The 24,063-nt window shown below is 49.7% G+C and overlaps 1 protein-coding gene across 1 annotated transcript; it reads right to left on the bottom strand.

The window, feature by feature from the left end:
• Window positions 1-21,108, bottom strand: ELF5 (E74 like ETS transcription factor 5). Its single transcript, XM_045893920.1, has 4 exons — window positions 20,988-21,108; window positions 1,942-2,010; window positions 542-737; window positions 1-97 (listed from the first exon to the last, which is right to left on the bottom strand). Exons 1-4 carry the CDS (start codon window positions 21,106-21,108, stop codon window positions 1-3), a joined length of 483 nt encoding a protein of 160 aa, XP_045749876.1.
• Window positions 21,109-24,063: the final 2,955 nt, after the last annotated feature.

Genomic DNA, 24,063 nt, shown 5'->3' with positions numbered 1-24,063 from the left:
TCATAGCTTGTCTTCCTGCCACCCGTGTGCGTTTTTTCCAAATTTGTACACTAGCCTTCGGTCGACCCGTTCCAAAATTCCCGTTTTGTAGTAGTACCTGAGGAAGATAGCAGAAGAGAAATGCGGGGAGGCCCGCACCCCAGGAAGACAACAGAACATAAACACTCCCCTCATTCCTCTTGGGTGACCAGGCTGGTCTTTGGTTACCCTGGTATTTTCACACCCTGTTATCAGCTTACACTTAAACCTTTCCCAGACACCTTGAAGACTAAGCCTCACCACACTCAGCTCAAAACGAGTTTTGTGTGTGTGTGTGGGGGACGGCCTGCATTCGGAGTGATCCCCGGGGCCGCTGCCAAGAATGAGAAGGATGGCGTGTCCGTTTACAAACCATAATCCCACCTGTAACTAAGAACCAGAGTGTTGTCTCATGACCTTTCGATTATCAAGGAAAAAGCTGCAAAAACAGTTTAATTTTCTATGGCTGGCCATTTTATATAACTCTGCCCAAAGGCTCATGCATTTCATGCTATTAACTCACCTCAGAGCTCGGCTCAACTTTTCATACGTCATTCTGTCATTTTTCTTCCTTTGTCCCCACATCTTTGCCAGGGCTTCTGACTTTACCACCCGAAAGATACCTTGTTCCCTGTCTTCCCATTCCAGAATGCCACAGTTTTCTTCAGGAGAGAGAAGCAGGTCTCGCACAAATTCCCATAGATGAGAACTTTGGAGGCCTTTTGAGAAGGAAAAAAAGAAAAGTTACTTACAAATTAAAAAAAAAATTCTAAAAGTTGTACAATTTCTCATCAACTCATGAGAATTGCTGTTTTATTGGGGTTATTTTCTATATTATGACTGAGTGCTCTACTTGGACCCTCATTGGGCTGTGAAATGTCTGTCTTCTATTAAAGCAATCATAAGGGACACCTGGGTGGCTCAGTCGGTTAAGCATCTGCCTTCAGCTCAGGTCATAATCCCGGGGGCCTTAGATCAAGTCCCGCATTGGGCTCTCAGCTCAGCGGAGAGTCTGCTTCTCTCTCTACCCCTCCCCCCTGCTCCTGATCTCTCTCTCTCTTTCACACACACACACTCTCTCTCAAATAAATAGAATCTTAAAAAAAAAAATGAAGCAATCATAAAACACACGTATAGGGACACCAGATTTATACCAACTAGAAACGCTGTGGCTCCCAGCTTGTCCTTGCTCTGTGGAACCATGGACTAATTCTTAGGAATTAATAAAATGACAGTCAAATGATCTTTCTGACAGACAGTATGGTGGTACTAAAAATCCATAGCCACACCAGTGCGGGCAGACCGGTCCTACAATGATGTTTTTCATGAAAAGCTGGTGTTTCTCCTATTTCATTAGAGTTGTGGTTAAGATTGGTTCTAGGGTCCAACTGCTTGGGTTTGGGTCCTGAATTCACCTCTTCCTAGCTCTGTAATTGTAATCTCTTCAGTTATCTGTAAAACAGGATCAGAGGAGTACCTACCTCATGGCAGAAGTTGGAGGATTATGATTTTACACATACTAAGTGACTGGCACCAAGCCTGGCAGACTTGATTTGGCCCTGGGTAGGTCTGTCTTAGGGTCGGGGAAAGGCTAAGAGAATTGCCAGCACACGGTGTTTACTATCGTCTCTGAGTCCTTAAGAGAGAGGGACCCTCAGCAGACCAGGAGAAATAAACCCTTATTCAGAAATTCACCATGGTTAGACAATTTCTTTGCTTCGTCATTTTAATTCTCACAACACCATGTCCAAGTGAAAAGAAATGTAATTTTGGTAACAATTTATAAAAGTCAACTTCTCTGCTGTCTTCTTTGGGGGACACCTGGTCCCCTTCAAACATTCAGTGGTCCAAGCTTATTAGAGGACTTCGTCTCATGAATAGTTTTCAGAAATTAGAAACGAGAAAGGGCATGTCTACACTTACTCGTTCGACTATGACTGGGACAGTCTTGGCTTCTGACGCCACTTGTTTTCAAGCAATTAGAATCAGCATCTGCAATAGAATGAGTTACAGCAGTAGGACTGGTTCAGACCTCAAATCACACCAAAATGAGCAACTATGAACTGGACACCGTTGCAGTAGAAGACCCCACGTGAGGCTTTGGGGATAATTAGTAGGTGGCGATGTTTGCCTTTAGGGGGTATTTGTGTTCAAACACTAGGGGCCTGCAGGGTGCCAGGTTCTGGGCTCCGTGCTGGGAATAAGCGAGAACAAGACAGCTCTGGTCCCTGACTCATGGGCAAGGTGAAATACAAGTCAAACAAGTCACCCATAGTAAGTGTTATGAAGGAAGCAAGACATGGGGTAGAGAATGAAGGGCCGGGGGGAGTGCCTGCTTTAGACGGGGTGGCCAGGGAGGGCCTCGTGCACAGGAGGCATCCACACTGATGTGAGGGGGTGAGAGAGTCTTCCGGAGGGAAGGAGCAGCACAGAGAGAGAACCCGTGAGGCAGGCATGTGGTGTGCCCAGGGGCGTGGGGTAGACAGTGATGCTGGGGCCCGAACCCGTGGATATCCCAGGAAAGAGCAGTCAGGGCAGAGGGAGGGCACGTGCAAAGACCCTGGGGTGGAAGGTGTGGGGGAGTCTCAGAAAGAGCCAGGAGGCCATTATGGCTGGAGCAAAGTGAGCAAGATAAAATTCTAAGAATTTTATCCAGAGTGGTGGAGCCAGGGCTTGAACCAGAGCAGGTCCGTTCCAAAGCTAATGTTCAGAACTACTACTTTTATCTTGTCTTTCATAGGAGGTGTTCAATGAACACTTCATGAATAATTATTAGCTGAGTTTGCTGAGTGTTTAGTATTGCCAGGCTCTCAATCTCACCCACCCTTGTGATGAATGTCTATTCCTATCCCCATTTTACATAGAAGTAAATGGAGGCAGAGCGAGGTCAGGGAGCTCACTGCAGCTCATTCACTCATTCGTTCATGAGCGTTGAGCCACAGTATGCCCACTGTACGAGGTGCTGGAAGCACAGACCGAGGTGGGTATCTCCTCTTGGGGACTTACATCCAAGTGGGTAAGAACATCTAATGAACAAGCGATAAATGCTGAGAATATTGAAGCAGGGTGGGGGTGGGGAAACAGTGGTGAAGAGGGGTGAGCCAGCAGACAAAACTCCCTGACGAGGAGGTATTGGAGCAGGCAAGCAGCGAGCGCCGGGGATGTTGGGGGGTGGGGGGCATGGTTCAGGTCACGTGCCCGGCCGCTGATGGAGCCCAACTCTGCACCCAAGCAGGCCGGCCTCAGAGCCCTCAGCTCTAGTAGCTACAGCGCATGTCCGCTGGAACGAACAACGAGATGAATGCAGGCCTTCAGCTTTCAGGGTCCCCTCTTTTCATGGCCTACAGCCTGGAATTGCACTGATGCGGAACACCAGGCCCATGCACCCAGGCAGGTGTGTGCAAAGCACAAATGGATGCCCAGGGGGAACCCGCTGAGGACAGAAGGTAGCTGCCGGCTGGAGCGGAGTGAAAGCAGGCGAGCAGGGCCGACAGCTGGCCGATGACCAGAGGGAAGATGGCCGCCCTTCTGTCTGGTGGAGCGCCATGCTGCCTGGCGCCACCCGCAGGGAGGACCTAGTGTCGCTTTAACTTAATCTTTGAAGAAGAGAGAAAGCAGATGGAGAGGCGAGATAAACCAAGGTGACTTATGAACCGGTGAGTAGACAGTAAGCTTGCCCTGAAATGCCGAAATGGCCAGAAGAGGGAGGGAAAACGCTGCCCTTTTAATTTGTGTGATGGCTCCCATGTGCTGCGGGTGAGGGATCTCTGGCTTGGTGGGCTGAGCCCAGGACAGGTCAGTGTGAGGCAGGGTTGTGTGGACTGTGGGAGCCTCTCCTGGTGGGTCTTGCCAGAGATATCCCTGTTTTATCTGCTCCCAGTTCCCCGCGGTGGCTTTGGCGCCACTCATGGCTCCACAGATTGGAGGCCTCGCTCGGCTGGGGGTGGCCGTGGGGTGGCCGTGGGGCCAGAGGCCCTGCAGCCGTACTGAGTTAGCTGGGCAGAGGCAGGTTACCAAGTCAGAGCGTCCACCAGCGCCAGCACCAGGACCCCACCGAACTTCTCCGCAGATGCCCCCGGTACTCCGGGCGACAGGTCCCCCGGACGCAGAACTATCTTTGTCTCGGAGGGGTCCCCGCAGCCGGGCGGTGCCTGGTGCAGGGGCGACGGGGGCATGGCCTGGGTTCTCTGCTATCCGAGCAATTTGGAGAGGTTTGGTTGCCTTGAGACTAGAGACTGTTAAAATGTGGCCACAGGATATATTCTCAGTCCAGAAGCCGAGATGGGGGCTGGAGGGGCCGTTTCCCAAACAAGCTCATGATGTCCCCCATGCACGAGTGGGGCTAGGGAGCCCACACTCTGTGACGGGAGGAGAAGCTCTGAGCCTCGGAACAGGAGGCTCGCGGCGGCGACCCCAAGCCTGCAGGCTTGGTTTTCGGGCATTTCTGCAGTGGGGGTGGGAAAGGGCAGGTGGAGAGAGAAAGTGGAGAGTGGCCGGGGGGTGTCACTTGGGCCAGCCCGACAGCTTCAGAGCTTGTCGTGCCTGGGCCCCTTCCACAGGTACTGAGCTGAAAATCATCTTGTTCTCTGGGTCACTGAGGAGCTGCAGACCCAGAAGAGTCTAGAGCTTTGGGTCTCAACTGAGGGGGCAGCGGAATGAAGAGAAGGGTCTGGGGGTATGTTCACCTGTCTGTGTGCATGTGTGTGTGTGTGTGTGTGTGTGTGCACGTGTGGTGAATGGCCCACTGTTAGAAGCACAGACTTTGAGAAAATGAGTTGGAATCCCATCTGTGCACTTCTTTGCAAGTCATTGCTCTTCTGGTTCCTCAGATGTAAATGGGGGCAACCATCCTACCTCATGGAGTTAGAATGAGGATGAAATGAGTTAGAGCAGGTAAAATACTCCGCCTGGCACTGCCTGGGGCACAGGGCTTCACAGGTGGTAAGGGTAGGTGTTCGTCTTCGCTGCAGACTGATGGGAACGCTGCTTGCAGCCCCAGGATGCCAGCTGTCCTCATTGGCCAGGCCTTGGCCTCTGGCCGGCACATCTCATTTCTGCATTGGGGGTGACTGGGATCACGAAACATTAGCCGGGCCATAGGCATTGTGATCATACGTCCTGGATTTTCTAGAACAGGCTCATGGTATAGTCTGTCAGTCTGTTGTCTTCATTCTTGTTAAACTATATGTTGGGGGTTCTGTCTGGGGAGAGCTGTGGGAGAGCCAGAGATGGGCCTCAGTGGCTCCGGGGGAAGGCCACGGTTTCCTGGTGTGGTAGTGGAGGCTGCCATTCGGCAGAGCTGGGGTGCTGCTTTTTGGTGTGCTCACTGGACCACTTAACCCTGAGTTCAGTCTAGAAACGGTGCCTCTCTCGTTGGTAAGGCTGGGCAGGGCCTGCACGGAGCAAAGCCTGGGGCAGCTGCCGTCGTGCAGGGTTTGTCTCCGTAGAGATGCCAGCTCAGAGCCCTTGTCTTATCACCACCTTTACCTCCAGAAACTTCTCTCTGTCCCTCCCATCACCATCACTCTGCCTCCTGGACAATAGCCTCCTAGCTGGGCTCCTTCCTGACCCAGACATGGCAGTCTGGGGCATCTTCTTAAAATGCAGATGGGATCTTATTGTTTCCTGCTTCAGCTGCTTCCCAGCCTGCTCAGAATGAAATCCAGACTCAAAAGCTGTATGTGACCTGCTCCTGCCCTGCTCTTGGCCTCAGCTTCCGCTTCTCCCTCTGCTGATGTGGCTGATGATCTACCAAGGTGCTATCCGAGAGAACCATAATGATGGGAATCTGAGCAGTCGTACGTGGTAGCCACTAGCTGCCTGTGGCTATTGAGCACTTGGAATGTGCCTAGTGTGACTCAGCAGCTGAATTTTCACTTTATTTAATTTTAATTAAACTTAATGGCCACATGTGGCTACCGGTCACTGCACTGAGCCTCCTAGTGCTAGTTTTCTGATTCTTTCTCAAGGGCTCCAAAACTGTTCCTGCCTCAGGGCCTTTGCACTTGCCGCTCACTCCCTGTACCCTTTTCTTCCCTCTTCCTGGCTCACTTCTGCTCATCTTTTAGGCTTAATTTAAATATCTTTTCTTCCAGGAAGTCTTCCCTCATCCCTAATTGAAATGCAAACTGTTCTCCATCACACACACAGCACCCTGTCCTTTTTCTTTGTGGTATCATCATACTTAGCCATTACAAATTTATTACAGGGATTGTTTGTTTGATGTCTCCCTCACTTGCTTTATGATGGAAAGACCAAGGTTGCGCCCATTGCTGCAGCCATGGCACATAGTAGGTGCCTGGGCCTGGCTCATGGTAAGGGTACACTAAATGGTTGTTGAATGAATGAATGAATGAAAAGGAAAAGGAAGGGATGTGTGAGGAGAGGAAGGGATTAAGGGCTTCAGACTTAGACACACCTGGGTTATCTGTCACCTTCCTAACCTTGTCACTTTAACCTCTAAGCTTGGTACTAGGTCTTGTCTTACAGGGTTATTAGAAAGATTACCTGAAACAATGTGGTAAAGATTCTAGCACAGGGCCTGGCTCATTATAAGCAGCCGGGGAACGCTGGCCACCATCACTATAGCAATGACTCTAATTGGGGCTAGTTCTATACTCAGGTAACAACTTCTACAGAACTTACGGGACACACTATCTCTTCCTAGCTGTGAAGGAGGCAGGCTGGCAAAAAAAGACACCCATTTATAGGCAGGAACACTGATCACTGGGAGAAGTTTGGGCAGGTCAAACTCACTGCTGCTTAGGAGTACGGCAAGCGCCTGCCCTGGGCTCAAGCCTTTAGACAGACTCAGTAATGGCCCCTAGGCCTCAGTGGGCTCATTTCTTTCCGGGGAGCGGGGGAGCTTTGCCTGGACTGGGCTGGGTGGAGACAGCAGGGTTTGTACCCCGCAGACCGTTATGGATGGATGGGAAACTCCACGGGAACTTTGTTCACAGGTAGGAGAGGCTCTGCCCTGCGGCCCGAGTGTGGGGAAACTGCACGGAAGGCAGAACCACTCCTGGGATGGCTGAGGGGCTCTGTGGGGCACGGCGGGCCTCCGTAAGCCTGCAGTGTGTGCTTTAAGGACGCAGCTATTCCTGGGCTAAAACCCTGAATGGAAAAATCTACATTAACCAGATAACCTAAATCCTCAGTTGATTGCTTGGGACTTTCAGGACAGGAAAAATAAGTCATGAGAAACCATCCATCTGTGTCTGCCCCTCAGAGACGTCACAAGTCCCCGCCGCCCCCCCTTCCCTATCCCCTCTCTGTGGATGAAGGGGCTGAAGTCCACGGAGGAAAGGGGCCTACCCAGGACCCATGTCTCCCGCTGGTCCCCAGGCCAGGGCCGTTGTGTGGCACTCAGTAATTAAAAGCAATAACATCATCCTCTTTTAAAACAATGAAAGCCCCAAAGTTGCATTTCCTAAACCTTCTCCATCTGCAAAAGTGAGATAGCGTTAATTCTCAGAATCAACGGGGCCACTAGAGCGCCTCCATCACCTTATGATTAAAAACTTAGGGAGCTCAGATCTTCGGAGACATCGACTCTAGGGTTAGTCATTATGGTTATTGTTGCTCACAGCTAGCACTGCCTGGAGCATCCGTGTTGCCAGGCACTTCCTATGCACCATTTCTCCAACTCACCACAACCGGGGATGGTCGCTCCATTTTACAGATAGGGAAACTGAGTCTGGGGGTGGACGAGGAATCCATAAACCCAGGCCCTGCGCTCTGCCCACCACATTTTCCCTTGCTGTCTTCTGGTCTGTGACTGGTTTATTAGGTCATCAACTTTTCGGTTGTGGTCACAAAAGAACCGTCAAGCCCTTGGTGCCCACCAGCGGCCTTGGCACCGTCTTGGGCCACGTGAACCTGGCTACTTACAGTCTTTGATGGCAGCCTTGGTCTCTTCAGTGTCCGTAAAGAAGGAGTAACCTGGGAAGGAAAAAGAAGTCCACAAGTGGTTCCAGGTGACCCTGGGTTCCCCGACCGGGAGAGTTGGTATTGGGGAGAAGGGGAGCAACCATCTCCCCTGCGGGGTAGTTTTATTTCAGAAAGAAACTTTGAGACCACCTGGCTCTTATTGGGCCATGCTAAAGCCACCTTTGAGAGATAACCATCTCCTGGTTTTTAAAGGGCTCCTGGAGCAGGCCCCGGGGCCAGGCATTCCAGCAGCCTCGAGGATTTTCCAAGGGCGCCTGTGCCCTGCCTGAACTGGGCCGTATCACCACCCCAGTGTGACTTCACTTAGTCTCCAGGCAGCATGTGACAAGACTCCCGCTGAGTGAGTTCCCCTTCAGCTCTGCTCGTAGGGTCTGTGATCTGTTTTGGGACCTCCAATCCCTTGGGGGTTTGAATGCCCGTTATGTGCTGGTAAGGGGAAAATGGACATAGGAAGCCAAAAGGAGTGCAAGACCCACCGAGAGGCTGTAATAAGAATTTGGGAGATTATGTCAGGGCCTTGGTTTGCTCCTCTGAAAAATGGGGTGGGCTGGGTGGGGGAATTAAGAGTCTCAAATCAAGTTACCATGTGGTGTCACAGGCCAAGGGACACCTCTTTTCTAGCTTGGTGTTCAGTAGGATTAACTTCCACTGACTGAGGGGCCTGGAACAGGACACATTTGTGACTGTTTATTCCCAGTGCCATTTTCTGATGGGTTCTGGTCAGCCAGGGCACCTGGGTGCACTCTGCCGGAGGGCTGCCCGAGAACAGGATGGAGGACTGACCAATGAGGGACCCATTCCACTCCCACCATGGAAACCACCCACGGCCCCCTGCCCTCCCTGCTGGCCTCGCTCTCCAGCGACCAGTGTCCCCGAGTTTCTGAGCCCTTAAATCCTATTGAAATACCTCCTGAGCCAGACAGCACACTGGGCCCTATCCCCCTCCCTGTAGCTCCTCCCACTGTCCAAACTTACTTGTTCTGTGTCCTGTTCTGCCAGAGTCCTAATCCATGCAGTAAAAGAAGGCCTAAACTAGGTAATAACCAGATCGTCATCTAATTTATTGTACAAAGGCAGACACTTTTGAGAATGAAAGATAGCGCTGGTAATAATTAGTCTGGGGTAACAGGTGAAACAGTGTGTCTTGGGCACACTGGGACGCTGTAAACTCTGGTCTTACTACATGTATTTCGATTCACGATACACAGTATACATTCCTGCTTGAGGAACATTTAAGGAGGAATTTCAGTGTGGAGCAGCTTGGTGGTGTAGGTTGTTCTACTGCTCAACACGGTTAACTACCCTGGCCTGAAATTCCACCGTTGGAGTTGTCCTTGTGACCCCAGGGATTCCTCAGGATAAGAGGCAAAATATGGCCTGTTGGAAAAACAATTGTGTTTGGCTTGTTTTGCACGGGCCCTGAGATAATGGCTCCAGGAACAGAGATTTGGGGATGAAACAAGGGTTAAGGAAGGGAGGCACCCAGGCTGAGAGACCCCAGCACAGGGGATGCCGGGGTCTGGAGACAAACTTGATTGACATGATGTTTGGTGAAGGCTGGTGATGCCAAGCCACATCCTCTTCCAGGATGGAACATCTCCCTCTCCGTGGCCCAGGGGGGGTTCTGAATGGAGCCCCTCCCTGGGCTGCTGTGATTTATTCAGACTTTCTCCTTTTCACGGAGGGCCCACTCTATGCCCTGGATCACTGCTCCTGGCAGGGCCCTGTCACCGGCTATAATGAAGCCAAGACTGGACAATGATGGACACCAGGTCTGTTGGTTCCTTCCTTGCTGCACCTGGTGGGTTGTAGCTCCCAGGGCAGAAGCTGAGAAGTGCCCCAGGGCCAACATCCATAGCTTTCCTGCCCTCAGGCACTCATGATGGGGGAGAGCAAGGGGAAAGCAAAGAATCTTAGAGTTGGAAGGTCCTCTGTGGTTTTCTGCCCAAACAGGAATCCCTGCCACATCATCCCCATCAATCAGGGGCTATTAGACTGCTTGATTATCTCCAGTGACGGGGAGCTTCCTACCTTTAGTATCTTCTGAAGCAGTCTTTCCAAAAAAAAAAGAGGCTAACTTTTAGAAAAGTCTTTCTTAAAATTGAACTGAGATGTATTTCCTTATTTTTTAAAATGTCTTTCCCCTTGGTTATATTCATAATGACAAAAACGGCTGCCATTTACTGCATTTGCATCTTTATATGCTGCTCCCGGCCATGTTTCATGGAGTCCTGTCACCTGTGAAGGTGTGTATTATTATCCCAATGTACAGACGAAGCAGTGGAAATTCAGAGAGGGCAAGCCCTTTGCCAGAGGACCTGTGGCTCCAGAGCGTTGGAGTCAGGGTGGCAACACAGGCCTTTCCGAACTCAAAGCCCTTGCTTTGTGTTGACTTTCCACAAATCAACTCTGTGTGCTGTGTGACCTTGGAGAAGTCACCTAATCGCTTGGGACCTTAGCTCCTTTATCTGTGACATGGGGATACAGAATTATATGTTCTCAAAGAAACATTTCCAATCTGAAAACACCTGTTCTTCCACATTCTGCTCTTGTGGGGCATTGAAATGTTAAATAACGCCCCTGGCGCCACCTTCCGGCCGTTTGATCCCTGACCATTAGGCAAGCGGTAATGAAATGCCAATTAATTGGACTCCTCTGGAAACGGGAAGGGAAAGGGTCTAGTTCATTTTCTTCTCCTCCTGCTTAGTGAAAAGTCAAGCAGAAAGCTCTTTTTTTCCCCATGTCTTCTGGTGGCGAATCTTAATTAACAGAATACATTATTTCGTTGTCTCTGCCTGGTTCCTGAATGTCTTTTTAGGTTTTCTTTTCTTGTTAAAAAAGTACTCAACGTGCTTCCTTGTAACTTGCTCCCTTTGACCTACAGTCTCTAATTCTAGCAAAGGGAACGTCCAGCAAACGTCCGCTTGCTCCACAGGGATTGAGAGATTTTGGTTAAGGGGCTTTTGGTGAATAGAGAGTTCCAGCTCATGAAATCCCACTTGGGGGGCGGGGAGGGGGAGGTAAACTGGGCCCCACCCCCGACCCCTCCCCCGGAGGCCCGGCCCCCTGGACACTGACCTTGCGAGCGGATGTTCTGGAGGATGAAGTAGAGGTACTCCCCGCAGATGCCAGCCGCCTCGATGAACTCGTCCTGCGTCATGCTGCAGAGCTGGGGGCCGCTGATGTTGAAGTGGCAGAAGGAGATGCAGTTGGCGTCCAGCTTGTACTGCTCGCAGCAGAACTGGAGCCATTCCCAGACGTGGCGCTTAGTCCAGTACTCGGGGTGGACGGACGTCCAGTAGGAGTCGCAGGCTACACCAGGAGAGAGAGAAAGTGAGGGACTGCGGTCCCCAGGAAAGCTTCCAGGGGGCCCCCTGAAGGAGGCTTCCCATTCCTTTAACGTCCACAACCCTCGGCTGTGAGTAAAAAGGACCTCTGGCTGTGGGGTGTTCTCCCGGGGCCCAGGCTTATCTGCTCCACCGCAAAAACCAGAGGAGACTGGAACTTCCGGGAGCACCTGGGGGCAGGAGAGAGAAGGAGCCGCGAGAAACCCAGTCATGGCTTGGGAGCACGGGGGCCTAGTTTTGGTGCTTGGAAAGAGGGGGAAGAGAAAGGGAAGAACAAGGCCCTTGAGCAGTTGGGTTTCAGACAACAGGGTATCCAGAGCACAGTCTTTGGAGCCTGACAAGCCTGAGTTCAAACCCGAGTTGGGCTGCATTTGACCTGGGCAGGGTCCATAGACAGTTAAGCCTCAGTTTCCTCATCTGTACAATAGGTATAATATGCCCAACTCACCGGGCTGTTACACAGTTTGGAGTTGACGGGTGTATAGGCTGTGTAGTGCCTAGAAAACTGTCAACCAGTTCAATAGTTACTAAATGCCTAGTGTGTGCCAGGCACAATTTGAAGCTGGTTTGATTCCCTCTGCTCTTACACACAGTTGCAGGCACTAGCTACTGGTTTGTGCACGGCCTCTGGTCATCTTGTGCAGAGGGCCTCCAGCTGGCGAGACGTTGCCCAGAGGCCAGCAGAGCTTGGGTCATCGCAGCAGCCTCCGCTGGGGAAGAGGGAAGTGGGGGAGTAGGTTGTATTGTTGTTTTTGTGGTTTTGATGATGCTTTGAGGACTTTCCATCCTGAGGCCAGAGCCTCTTCACTCCTTCAGAGGAGCCCCATACAAACCCACACAGAGGTGGGCACCATCTTGTCTGGGAGGCTGGGAAGTGGCCATGCCTGGCTTGGAACAGAGATTGGGGGCTCCACAGTTCTGTCCCAATGCCAGGAGAAACAGAAAGGGGGGGCAGACAAGGGGTATGGAAGAAGTGAGGTACCAGGTACTTGGTTAGGCTCTTGGACACAAGTCTTGTGGCTGTCATGGTGCTCATTCATTCATTCATTCATTCAATAAATGAGCTTCAGGCTCCTCATTGGCAAAATGGGGATAATGATAGCACCTATGTCATAGGTTGTTTCGTGGATTAAATGAGCTACCATATGCAAAAGTACTTAGAACAGAGCCTGGAAGATTCTAATGCTATTATTAAGATTGTCATTGAACACCTGTTATGTGTGAAGCAACAAATTGTGAGCTAAAGAATCACGGTAGGAAGTCTGGTCCTTGTCCCCTAGAAGGTAACAGATTATGAACCGGAGGGTCACAGAGGACTTGCCCCAAATCCCACAGCCAGCATGCGGCAGAGCTGGGATTTAAACCCTCGTTGGAACTTGAAAGCCATCACTCTCCCATTCCATCATACCTGGTCCTCGGAGTGTCAGGACAGAGAAGAGATGAAACGTGGAGAGAGAGGCAAAGGCAGACAGCGAGAGAGAGTGAGAAGGCCTGAGGAGAACGGCAGAGAGGAGCGTGTGGCTCAGGCTGTGTGGACGACAGAAAAGGTCACTCATGAGTAAGACACCGCAGCAAATATTGATGAGGCTATTCTGATTCCCCCATAAATGTTGCAGCCACTGTCCCCAGTGAATCTGTGGATCTTCCAATCCCAGGCAGGAGAGATGTTCTCTGCCCTCTCAGGGGTATTGCTCCCTTGGGAGCTTCTTAGGCACCTCCTGTGTGTCAGCTTCTCAAGTTCCTCAAATCCTCCCAAACAGGTATGATTTCACAAAGGAGGAAACTGAGGCTCGCCCTAAAAGTCAGAGCCCCAGAAATCTCCTTTCCCACCATGGAGTAGATTGAGGGGTGATCAACTTAAACAATAGATTTGTTTTAATTTATCTTAAATTTTTAATCAGAACTTTATATGCATGTGGATAAAGGGTCGGGGGTACTCTGCCAGCATGGTGGAGGTCAGTGTTGTTGCCTCTCCCTGGTGGGTGAGGAGACAAGGGGGCTGCCTCTCTTCTTGCTTGCTGGTCGCTGGCTGGAGCCGGCTCACTAGTCTGTGGGGGGGCCCCTTGTGGCCAATAGGGTCTCCTGAGAAAATAGGGCGCCATTCTCCAGTCTGGTCTGTGCTTTCATCTACTGATTTCTGGCTTGAGTAAACCTAGGGGGCCTTTGACATTCCTGGTATTCTGATGAGGGACGTTTATGAGCCTTGAAATTCTTCCGCCCTTGGTCCTGAGCTGAGCCCCCAACAGAGATGGCTATCGGTGTGCAGCAGTTGGAGGGCACACTTTATTTCTTTTCATGGAAAGGTTTCTAAGCCTCCATTCCCTCCTCTCTCCACTTCCACCCCCTTGTTATTTTCTTTGGCACGTGAAGAGGGCCATGTTGTTTCTGGAAGCCAAAGGGCCTAGAGGATTCGGAGAAACGCTGGGGGGGGGTGGGCACTGACATGAGGAGGTGTTGCTGGCAGGCTCCCTTCCCCTCAGCTCTTTCCTTTGAAGCTCACCCACAGAGCAGGCTTTGTGTGCAGCTCCCTCTGGAGGGAAGCCGAAGCCAGAGCCAGAGCCAAGCATGGCGGGCTCTCCTCACCAGGAAAGGCCTTCCCACAGCCTTGGGAGCTGAGAGGAAAATGGCTGTTCTCACTACACGGAGGGCAAAGAGAGCCAGCATCATGGGTGCTTTCTGGTTGTGGTGTGTTTCTGTGGTCCTGTCCTCACTAGAGGGGCGCAGAGGTGAGGCTTACGGAGGTGAGGAAGGCCTGCTTCATCTGGCCCCTCCTCACCCTTCCCCCCACCCCGCTCCCTCAGGATTGCTTCTGGCCCAGAACAAGGTCTCCACCTACCTTCTCCTAACTAATTCCTACTCATCTTCAAGACCACAGCTCACTCCCCCCATCTCAGGGAGACCTCCCATACCTGCACAGCCCCCGCAGGTGTCCTTCTCAGAAGGATTCATACCTCACCCCCCTCCCCAAACCATGAACTCCACATGGCTGGCCAGCTCTGCTTTGCTCACCCTGAGTCAGGAGTGCTTGGGGACTGGCCTACCCTGCTGTGGGTGTCCAGTGAGTGTAACCAACTGGCTTATTATCCCCTCTTTACGGGGGAGGAAAAGGAGGTTCTGAGAGATTATGGCCTACTAAGGCCACATGGCTAGTCAGTTAGGTCCACATCAATTTTTCCATCTTTAAATGTGAGAATTTTGCATCATATCATGCCTCACTGTTCTTGGTTGAGGAGGACCAAGTTGGACACACATCTCCAAGACTGACTAAAAAAGATTTGGACAAAGGCATAAACACACATACAATTATATATATATCTTTTATACATATAAAAATTTAGGTTACAAAAGGTTTACAAAATCAGAAAAAGGATGAGAAGCTGATGATGACAAGGTTTGCAACCTCTGTGATGATATGAAGAAGACCCTCTTGCTACTTGGAAGAGATGAACTCAGGGCAAATAAAAGAAGGGGTAATGCACCCACAGAGTATGTTATCTTTAATAGATTATATTGTCTGGAAATACCAAGTGTTTTTCTCAATGCATCTAGCATTTATAAATAATCAAAACTCTTTGGAGAAGTTGAGCGTTGAAACCCTGCTGCCTATGTGTATGGGTTGGGGACGAATCACATCCCATGCCTGGTAGCCTTAATCTAAATGTCCACGGGCCACTATTAAGCAGTCTCAGTCAGCTCCTTTGAAGCTGGAAGTAGGTCAGGACATTTGTTTAAGGGCCAGCTATACTGGGAGGAAGAACTGAGCAGCTAAGGGGGTTTTCAGCAATTCTGGGGGGGGGGGGTGGAATTCTCACAAGTGATGCTATAACTTGGGACGTATCTAAATTCAGAGGGAGGGCTTAAGCCTGTAGAACTGGGGTGGCACACTCAAATGCCCACACGGTCAGCAGGGAATGTCCACGGAAGGTGCTTAGAACAGAGGCAGGCATGTAGTAAGTGCTCATCAAATACCATCCATGCATACTTCTTAATATTGAGGCTACCCATACACCTACTTTATATTTCCTCAAATACTTCTAATATGTTCTTTCTCTCTGTGTGTGTAGGTCAGCAGCTTTGTTCCTTTCCAGAGATTTGGGTTTATTTTCTTAATGAAAACTGAGGAAGTTATATTATAAACGAAGCTAATTTGTCCTTGAATGGCCAGCCTGAGTTAGGCGGCCAATACTGTTCAAAATGTGGGGATACTGGCGAGTCTGTGTGATTTTGTAAAATGCTTGGTGTTCAGGACACACATGAGACGATGCTTCTGACACTGGGGTGGAGGGGCAGGGGCAGGGGCTAATCCCCTGCCCTGGGGCGGGGGGGTGGACAGAGGGTGCCAAGGGTAATTGAACCCACATGATTAATGCCTGTGCATCTCCCGTGGAAATGCCAGAGTGTGGGTTAAGTAATCCATGACTTTCTTTCTTCATTATAGACATCTGTGGTCTTCTCAATCTTAGGCAAAGTGCTCTTAAAAAAATTCTAGGTGAGTCCCTTTGCCATCTCTTCCAAATGGATGGCTGCCCCTGAGCCCTTCCTACATAGAAATTCTGGAGCCAACATTGTTCATTTTGGGGGAGCCTCCCTTCAAGCAAATATCTGGGGGGGGATTTTGACTTTTCTTATTACAACAAAATAGATATGCAGCAGAATGCAAAATCTGTGGGACTGGAGACTGTGAAAATAATTTGAGCTTAGAGCTCTGAGTTCGGTCCCCAGACCCTCTGCAGGAGAACTTGGTCTTTCTCCTCCGCTGATTGGGGAGCCTCAGTGAGAAACTCTGTGAAGCTAAAGGAACCTGCCAGCTCCCGGAATTCAATCAGACTCTTGTCCCATCCTCCATTCTACAGTTCCATCGAATGACCTGAAGAGCAAGGGACCTGCAGGAAGGGACCAGGAAGGGAGGTGAGGATTGTGTGGAGTTAACTGAATATGGGCTGGGGAATGGACCTCCCTGATTTGCAGTCCTGGCTCTTCATCGTATTAGCTGTGCAACCCTAGCGGAGTTTCCTAACCTCCCTGGACCTCAGCTTCCTTCTGCAAAACAAGAACAATAGTGCCTACCTCATAGGAAGTTTGCTGTGAAAAGGAAAAAAATGGTACATGTAAAGAACTTAGCCCAGTTATCTGGAGGACAGTAAGCCTTCAATATAAGTCACCTGTAATTTGTTACTATTTTGGGACTGTGTTTTTTCTCAGAGAAATGAGGCCACGCCCCTCCCCCCCTCCCCCCCGCCCCCCAGCCTCCATCTAGCTGAGGGACAAGCAGAACAAAGCAAGCCCAGGGCTAGGCGTGGGGAGGCAGAGAGTCTGGGTCACAGGAGGCCCAAGTTAGACAGCCTGGACTGTAATTAGTGTGATTTATTAGCATAGGGAGTTGGGAAAGTTTTTTGCCTGGGGCCACACTGAAGAGAGCCTGCGAGTGGACTGGGTAGCACGGGGCACCATCAATTGTGGCTTTGTCACTGAAAGGAAGGACTTTATGAGAGGCGGGGGGAGCCTGAAATGAAAAATTGTTTCCAGGTTTCCTCCCAGGGATGGTCGAGCTCCATCTAATAGCCCTTCTTGGCCTTCCTTCCAAGCCTGTGGAATGATTTAGACCATGAGATGGTGGAATGGGAGGGAAGCCCGGAGTAGTGTAAGAAACTGGATGGAGAAGAGACTAGAAGGGTTGGTGGGCATCAGCAAAGAGCTATGGCCTGAGGCATGTGGGGTTGGGAAGGCGCAGGGAGCACCAAGCCCCTAGTGGTCCCGAGGCCACAGCTTCCCAGAAGGCTCAGATGTGTGCAGGGTGGGCTGCTGGTGGTGAGCACTGAGATCTCTCTCTGGGGGGGCTCCCGGGATGTCACCACTGCCACAGGCCCACCTCAAGCTCTTCAATGATGTTATTTATCTGGTTTTCATTTAGAGATTCTTAAGACTCTTTTGCATGTGCTCTCAGACTTCTATACCCAGTGCATGGATCTTGCTGAGAAAAGCCCACGTGGGACCCAAATGCCTCTCTCCCTGATCTTCTGGATGTTAATACCCAAAAGATTTTGCACTTTTTCAAATAAAGTTCTCTTTTAAATAAAATTTCTCATGGTGTAGCAACAGCTAACATATTTGTGGAGCACCGAGGATGTCTCTCCTCTGTGCTCCTGTGGTCCCCCTCCCCCCCGCCACCAGGTCCTCTGAGGAAGTGGCGGAGCTGGGAGTAGGTCATGTAGGGGTTCTCCAGCTCCTGCAGCTGGGCCTTCGTGCCTTCAAGGTGCAAGAGCCTTGCGTGACAGTGGAGATGGAGAGTGGCAGCTGGAGCCCGGCCTTCTCAACCGTCACCCCAGGTTCCTGAGGGACCGCTCAGGAACCCCTGGAATGGCCCCGATCTAGAAACCTTTGCTGCAGACAAAGTAGTAACGAGAATCCAAAGCAGAGGGGGCACCGCATGTCGGCGTGGTCACCTCGGCAAACGGGAGGGCTGTGTGGGTGTGTGCACGTTCAGGGCGGAGAGCCAGCAGCGAGGTGTGAGGCCGGGGTACTCCATGACTTGTCAGAACTTGAGTGGAGAAATATCTTTAAAAAGTATCATACGCTTGTGAAGTACAGATGGCCCGCCTTGCACACTTTGATAAAGTTTTCCAGTGTCGGTAATTCTTTATTTTAAGAGAGCAGAAGGGAAGCCCCACAGGGAGTTAATGAAATTCTAGAGTATTTTGCAGTCTGTGAGCATCCCCTCCCCAGCCTTGCGGGGAGGCCACGCAGAAGGCCCGCTTCAAAGAGCAGGTCCGATCCTTTGTGGTTAGCACGTGGCGGGCACAGATTCGGCTGCTGTCGGCTACAGCCGTTGGAAAAGGTTGTGAAAACACCTGGTTTTCCTGACTAAGTTGATTATTCCTCCCTGCCCTCTTGTAGACATCGGTTGTCTAGTGGGCACATCATTTCTTTCTCCCTTTCTTTCCCTTTGGTCTCAAAGTATCTAAGCTGTCAAATCCTGACTTGGAAAGGATGAGATGGGGCCCCTTGTTGCTTTTGTTCAATAGGAGAAATGAAGAGGGAAGAGAGACCGAGCTGTTTTTCCACTAACTGGGAGGCGTGGGGCTGGAGGGATGTCACACTGGCCACAGACCACGGGGAGTTTGCAGTCCCCTGCTGCCTCCCTCTCTGCAGACACTTGGATGGCAGCATCACCTCTCCGGGATAGAAAAGACAGAGGCGGGTGCTCTGAGGAGGGCCAGGGCCTACAGGGCCCACCCAGTGCCCAGGCAGCTCTCAACTATCCTTGCACATCCAACTTCTCTCCACCTTTAGGAGGTCAGAGACATTCAGCTCCTTCAGGAATCCAGAGAGCCACGTGGCAAGTCAAAAGTCGGGCTCCTCCCTCAGGGAGGGTTACTCCTGCAGTATATTTTATTTTCATCGGCCTCATGCCTTGGTGGGATTTGGTCTTCTCTCAATGGGTGGTGGAAGAAGAGGGCTACATCTGTGATGCAGGAATCAGAGAAGCTTCTGGAAGGGGTCTTAGCAATGACCCGGTCCAACCTCTCATTAGACTGTTGGAAATGCAGAGGCCTCAGACAGGAGAAAGCTGTGTCTTTATGTCTGAGACTGTCAGGTATCAGCCCCATTGGCAATCCTACTGGTGATCACTTCTGTTAACCCTTCGTTTTTGTTGTTTTTGTTTTTGTTTTACTGTGGTAAAATAGACCTAGAATTTACCATTTTAACTCTTTTTAAGTGTAGAGTTTAGTGGCATTAAGTCCATTCATATGATTGTGCTAACCATCACCTCTGCCCGTCTCCAGGACCTTTTCATCTTCCCAAACTGAAATTAGTCCTTCATTTTTAAACGCCCATGTGTGCTTGTCCTGCACCTGACTGTGTCCCAAACGCTTCCCACATATTCACAAACTGCCCTGATAACCATTCTACGAGGTAGGCGTTACTGCCATCTCCATTTTGCAGATGAGAAAACTAAGGCACAAGAAGTTACAATGCTACAGTTATTAAATCTCAAAGCCAGACCGCATTTAGGATATGCGCCTCAAAGTCTGAGCTCTCGATGACCACAGAAACTGCTCCAGTGCCTGGAACACTTCCCCGGGCAGACAGGCCATCCCCTCCTGCCACCTCTCTAGCTGCCACCTGGCAGAATGGGCAGGAAGAGGGGGCTCCCGGGACGGCAGGTCTGGGTTATGCATGTGTGGAGAGAAGGACCTTCTTTCTGGACCCTGCCATCATCAGACAAAGTGGGAGACAAGGGGGACACAAAAGCCTTCATTTTCCTCCTTCAAACTTAGCCTCAACCAAATATTGAGGGGCAGAAATAGAGGACATTCTTCATTATCTCTGAATCAGAGTGTTTCTTAGGCCTAAAGGAGAACTGGAATATGTATCTGGATGACTCAGGACCCTCCAGACAGGGGGAGAGACATCCTGTGCGTGTATGAGCTCCTGCGTTGGTGGTAGGAGCAGGGGCAGGACTGGATTATGGAGGTAAGTGCCTCAGGTGTGTCTGTGATGCCTTGGCCTCTGGCCTGGAGGCAGGGGCTTCCTTCTGGTGGGAGACATTTTGCAGCAGCCTCAGAGGCTTGGCCTCTCCTGGACCCGCCTGCCTCCTGCCCCTGAGTGTGGACCATGCCAAGCCCGGAGGCACAGGGTTAAGGCCCCGTGAGGACTGACAGCTTGATTAGGACTTGCATCACCAGCCTCGGGGCGTGCACCCGCCCTGTGAGCGCTCTGCCAGGTTTGCTGTGATGTGCAGTCACCCCAGCACCTGGGGACAGAGGCCCTCAGAGAGATGCTGGGGCAAAGCTCAGCTGGCCCCCCTCTGGCATGGGATTTGCACAGGGCCCCATGCTTCCTTTTTAGGTGGAGAAAACCGGCCGAGAGAGGAGGAAGGGTGGGAAGGGAGGCCTGGTGGACAGTGTAGGGATTCATGTTTACCGAGCACTTGCTTTGGGCCAAGCTATGTATTTTAGGCAGTTTGGCTCTCGTAATCCTCACAGTGATTCTCATCATCCCTGCTTTAGGGATAAGGAAATAGAAGCTCAGAGAAAAACAGTAATATTAATAACAATAACCACAGGGTAGCATCATTTATAAGATGACCATGTAGGATACTTAAGAATATAGGTGCTCAAGTCAACTTGCACGAAACTTAATTAACCATAAGACCTTGGACAAATCACTTGACCTCTCTGTGCCTCAGTTTCTTCATCCATACAGTGGAAATAATAATTGTTCATTTCTCATAGGGCTGCTGTAAGGATGAGATGGGTGCTTGGCACAGGGCCTGAACCATAGCTAGTATTCAGCAAATGTTAGCTAAAACCATGATGATCAAGCAATCACAGCGTGCTAGGCTCTAGGCTAAGGGTTTCTTTCCACTACATTGCTTAAATATAATAACTCCAAGAGATTGATTCTGTTAGCAAAACGAGGCTCGAAGATGTTAGTAGAGTCCCCCAAGGCCACAGAGCTGGGAAGAGGTTGGGGTGAGGATTCTGGTACTTTTCTCTCTGCAGAAGCTGCCCCGCCTGTTTCCCAGACCTCCTCCAGTCTTCTGCCCTGAACACTGGTGGAAGCTGGCATTTTCAGGCCCCCAGCATGGCCTTGCCGCCTCCTAGAGGCCAGCACCACCTCCTGCCCAAGCTCTTCCCAGCTCGGATGGGCTTCTCTGGATTTACGCACCTGTCTGATGCTCAAAGGCAGGATAATACTCTTCATTGCTGAACAGATCAGTCCACGACATCAGGGGGTCACAGAAGGACGTGTTGGGCAGGAAGGTACTGTGTGTCACTGAGTCCAACATCACCCTACAACGGCAGGAGAGGGCTGTGAGGAAGCCGACGAGGGCCACAATGCAGGAGCCCCCCACGGGGTACAGTCGGTTTTTAATAGCAAACACGCAGCCTCCTAGGAACCAGGTACCTCTCTACGTGCTTGCCACAATGTTATTCAATCCTTGCCACATCCCGAGAAGTTTGTACATCTGTCCCTGTCTTACGTACAAGAAAACCTAGACAGTGGGGTTGAGACAGTTGCCCACGTAACATGGCCCGTAAGTGGCAAAGCTCAGGGCTTGACAGGAGGCTCTTATGACGCAATACTGCCTCTTTCTTTACTTTTCTACTGGCTCACATCTGACCCCTGAACTCTGGCTTGTAACGTTTAACCATATGCTTCTGAAGGCTGGGCAAGTGTTGCTGTATGTTAATACACCCCCAAACCCTTACCCACATTCTGAAATCCACAAGCTCTGAAATTGAAAGTATGTGTGTGTGTTTGCAAATTTATTTCCCAGCAAAACGCAAAACAAAATAAAATGAAAACCATCCAAAATTATTGTTATATAGTTTTATATACTGTTATGTATATATTACATCCATACATCTATACTCAGGCACATAAACCATGTACTAAACATACATATATATATATATATAGACACACATATATACACACACACACACGTATATGTATATAAGCAATGTATTATACATATATACATTATAACTATGCTCTGTAGTTTTATAATTATAATTATAGTTTTATTTATTCTATTTGATGGATATTCATATGATACATACAATACATATGATTCTTAGAAGGAATACCCAGAGAAGAGGATTCTGTATCCTGCAGTATATATATACTGTATAACGTTCCTAATACCTGAGGAGTTCTGAATTCTGCAGCACATCTAGTCCCATGGTTTGGGTTCAGAGAGTGAGGACCTGTGATAACTGGAACATATACCTACTACACTTTGGGTTCTGTGCTGAGCACTTCACTTTATATTGATTATTCATGGTCTCCTTGGAGCAAACTCTGAGACAGGTTCTGTTTTAGTGATGAGGATGGATGCTTAAGATTTTAGGTCGGATACCCCAAACCACCTGGTTGGCAGATGGTGGAGTTTGGATAACAACTCAGGTTTATCCACTTAAGAAGTCATGTTCCTAATCACAGGGCTCTCCTCCCTGCATACACTGGCGAGGAGGAAGATTTGGGAGAAGGTGTCTGGTTGAGGCTAGAAAGAGGGCAAAACCCAATGGGCTCGGGGCCCTCATTCATGTGCATTCCTGCCCATGCTGGTCTCATCTTTCAAGTTTGCTGCTTCCCATATTCCCACAATTCAGAAAAAAAAAGAGAATTCATGTTTGGTAAATTAGAAAAATCTGTTTGCCCAACTTCTCTTTTCTGATTATCACAATAATGTTGATGAGATAGGGAGCTTCTACCCCCATTTTGCAAAGGGGACCCCGCAGCTCAAGGTCACACAGCTGGTAGGTTAAATGTCAGACCAAAGACTGGATTCTGGATCTTGGGATATTAAGCATATAGAATTTTCAGATGGCCGGGGGCTTAATAATCATCTAGTTCAGTGTTTTGCAAACTTTAGTCATTTGCCTACCATCCCGATAATTTACTTAACATGCTAAAAAAAAAAAAAAATCAACTTCCTTTTTGTTTTAAAACAACTACATTTATTTAAAAGGAAAGCTTTATATCACCATTATAGGTGGAAATTCTGTCTCCTTTTAACATGCAGAAAAATAAAGACATAGCATTTAAATAAAAACTGTTGGTCCATGCATCACCTAAATCAGAGGTTAGCAAACTACAACTTACAGGCCCAATCCAGCCCACCACCTATGTTTGAATGGTCCACACCTGAAAATGATTTTACATTTGTAAATAGTTACATAGTAAACGGTTATATAAATACCCACCTACTATAATCCATTTTGCCTTTGGGCCTGTATATCCTAAAATACTAACTACTTGGCCCCTGAAATAAAAGTTTGCCTACCCCTGACCAGATCTATTTCCTCTATCATGAGTGGTGTGAGCACCATGTGTTGGAAAGTCCAGAGTTAGTCCAATCTTTCCCTTTACCCCATCATTGTATAGTTGCGACAAGTAAGGCCCAGGGAATTTGCGTAACCCGCTCAAGGTCATACAGTCAATGGGTGTCAACATTATGTTGTAGTGAGTTCTTAAGTTTTCCGAATTTTGGGTCATCTGCTTCCTTTTCTAGAAACACTCACAGTCACATCTGCCTACAGACATATCCCTAACACACTTACATATCAAATGGAACCCCAGTACTGAGAAGGGCAGGGGTTGTGTGATTCTAGAATCAAAGACCAGTTCTTTGGGGGTGCTTGCAAATCTACCATCATTATCTTCATCAAATGTGCATAAGAACCGCCCTCCAGTTACAGAGAAATAACCGAGTTCAAATTCTCAGACTCTGGCACCCTTTCTGGGCCGTCTTTGGAGAGTCACCAGATCCACTGGGAAGCCTCCTTTCTGGTTCCCAGAGAGGGTTAACCTGCCCGCTGGATTATCATGTTCATGGATCTCCCCCTGGGAGCCATATCAAACAGAGGTCAAGGCTGCCTGAGTTTGGACTCTGATTTTCCCACGGATTGGCTGGTTTTATATCCTGAGCAGGAGGTAGGATGAAGAGGGATGGGGGTGGGAGGTTATGAGGGAGGGGAGGGCCCCTGGAGCCCAAAGCCCCCCTTCTGCATTGTGGATTTGACCTCAGAGAAGCTCCCATAAGTGAGGGCTAAAGGTAAAGTCTCAGAAAACTGAGGAAGAAGATGGCCGACCTCTGACATGACCTTCATGGGGGTGTTTGGAGAAAGGAGGGGTGTAGTCCAAATGGAAGAAAATAGAACTGTCCCCAGGTCTTCCCCATCAATTAGAAATCCTCCAGGTGAAAAACACAATAGCAGGAGTGAGCACTTCCTCA

Source organism: Mirounga angustirostris, unplaced genomic scaffold (genome assembly GCF_029215605.1).
Source record: "Mirounga angustirostris isolate CCGP_5_RB_7025 unplaced genomic scaffold, mMirAng1.0.hap1 SCAF_13, whole genome shotgun sequence".
Lineage (NCBI taxonomy): Eukaryota > Metazoa > Chordata > Mammalia > Carnivora > Phocidae > Mirounga > Mirounga angustirostris.
The sequence above is the reverse complement of the archived record's forward strand: the minus strand, read 5'-3'. Positions and strand labels throughout refer to the sequence as shown.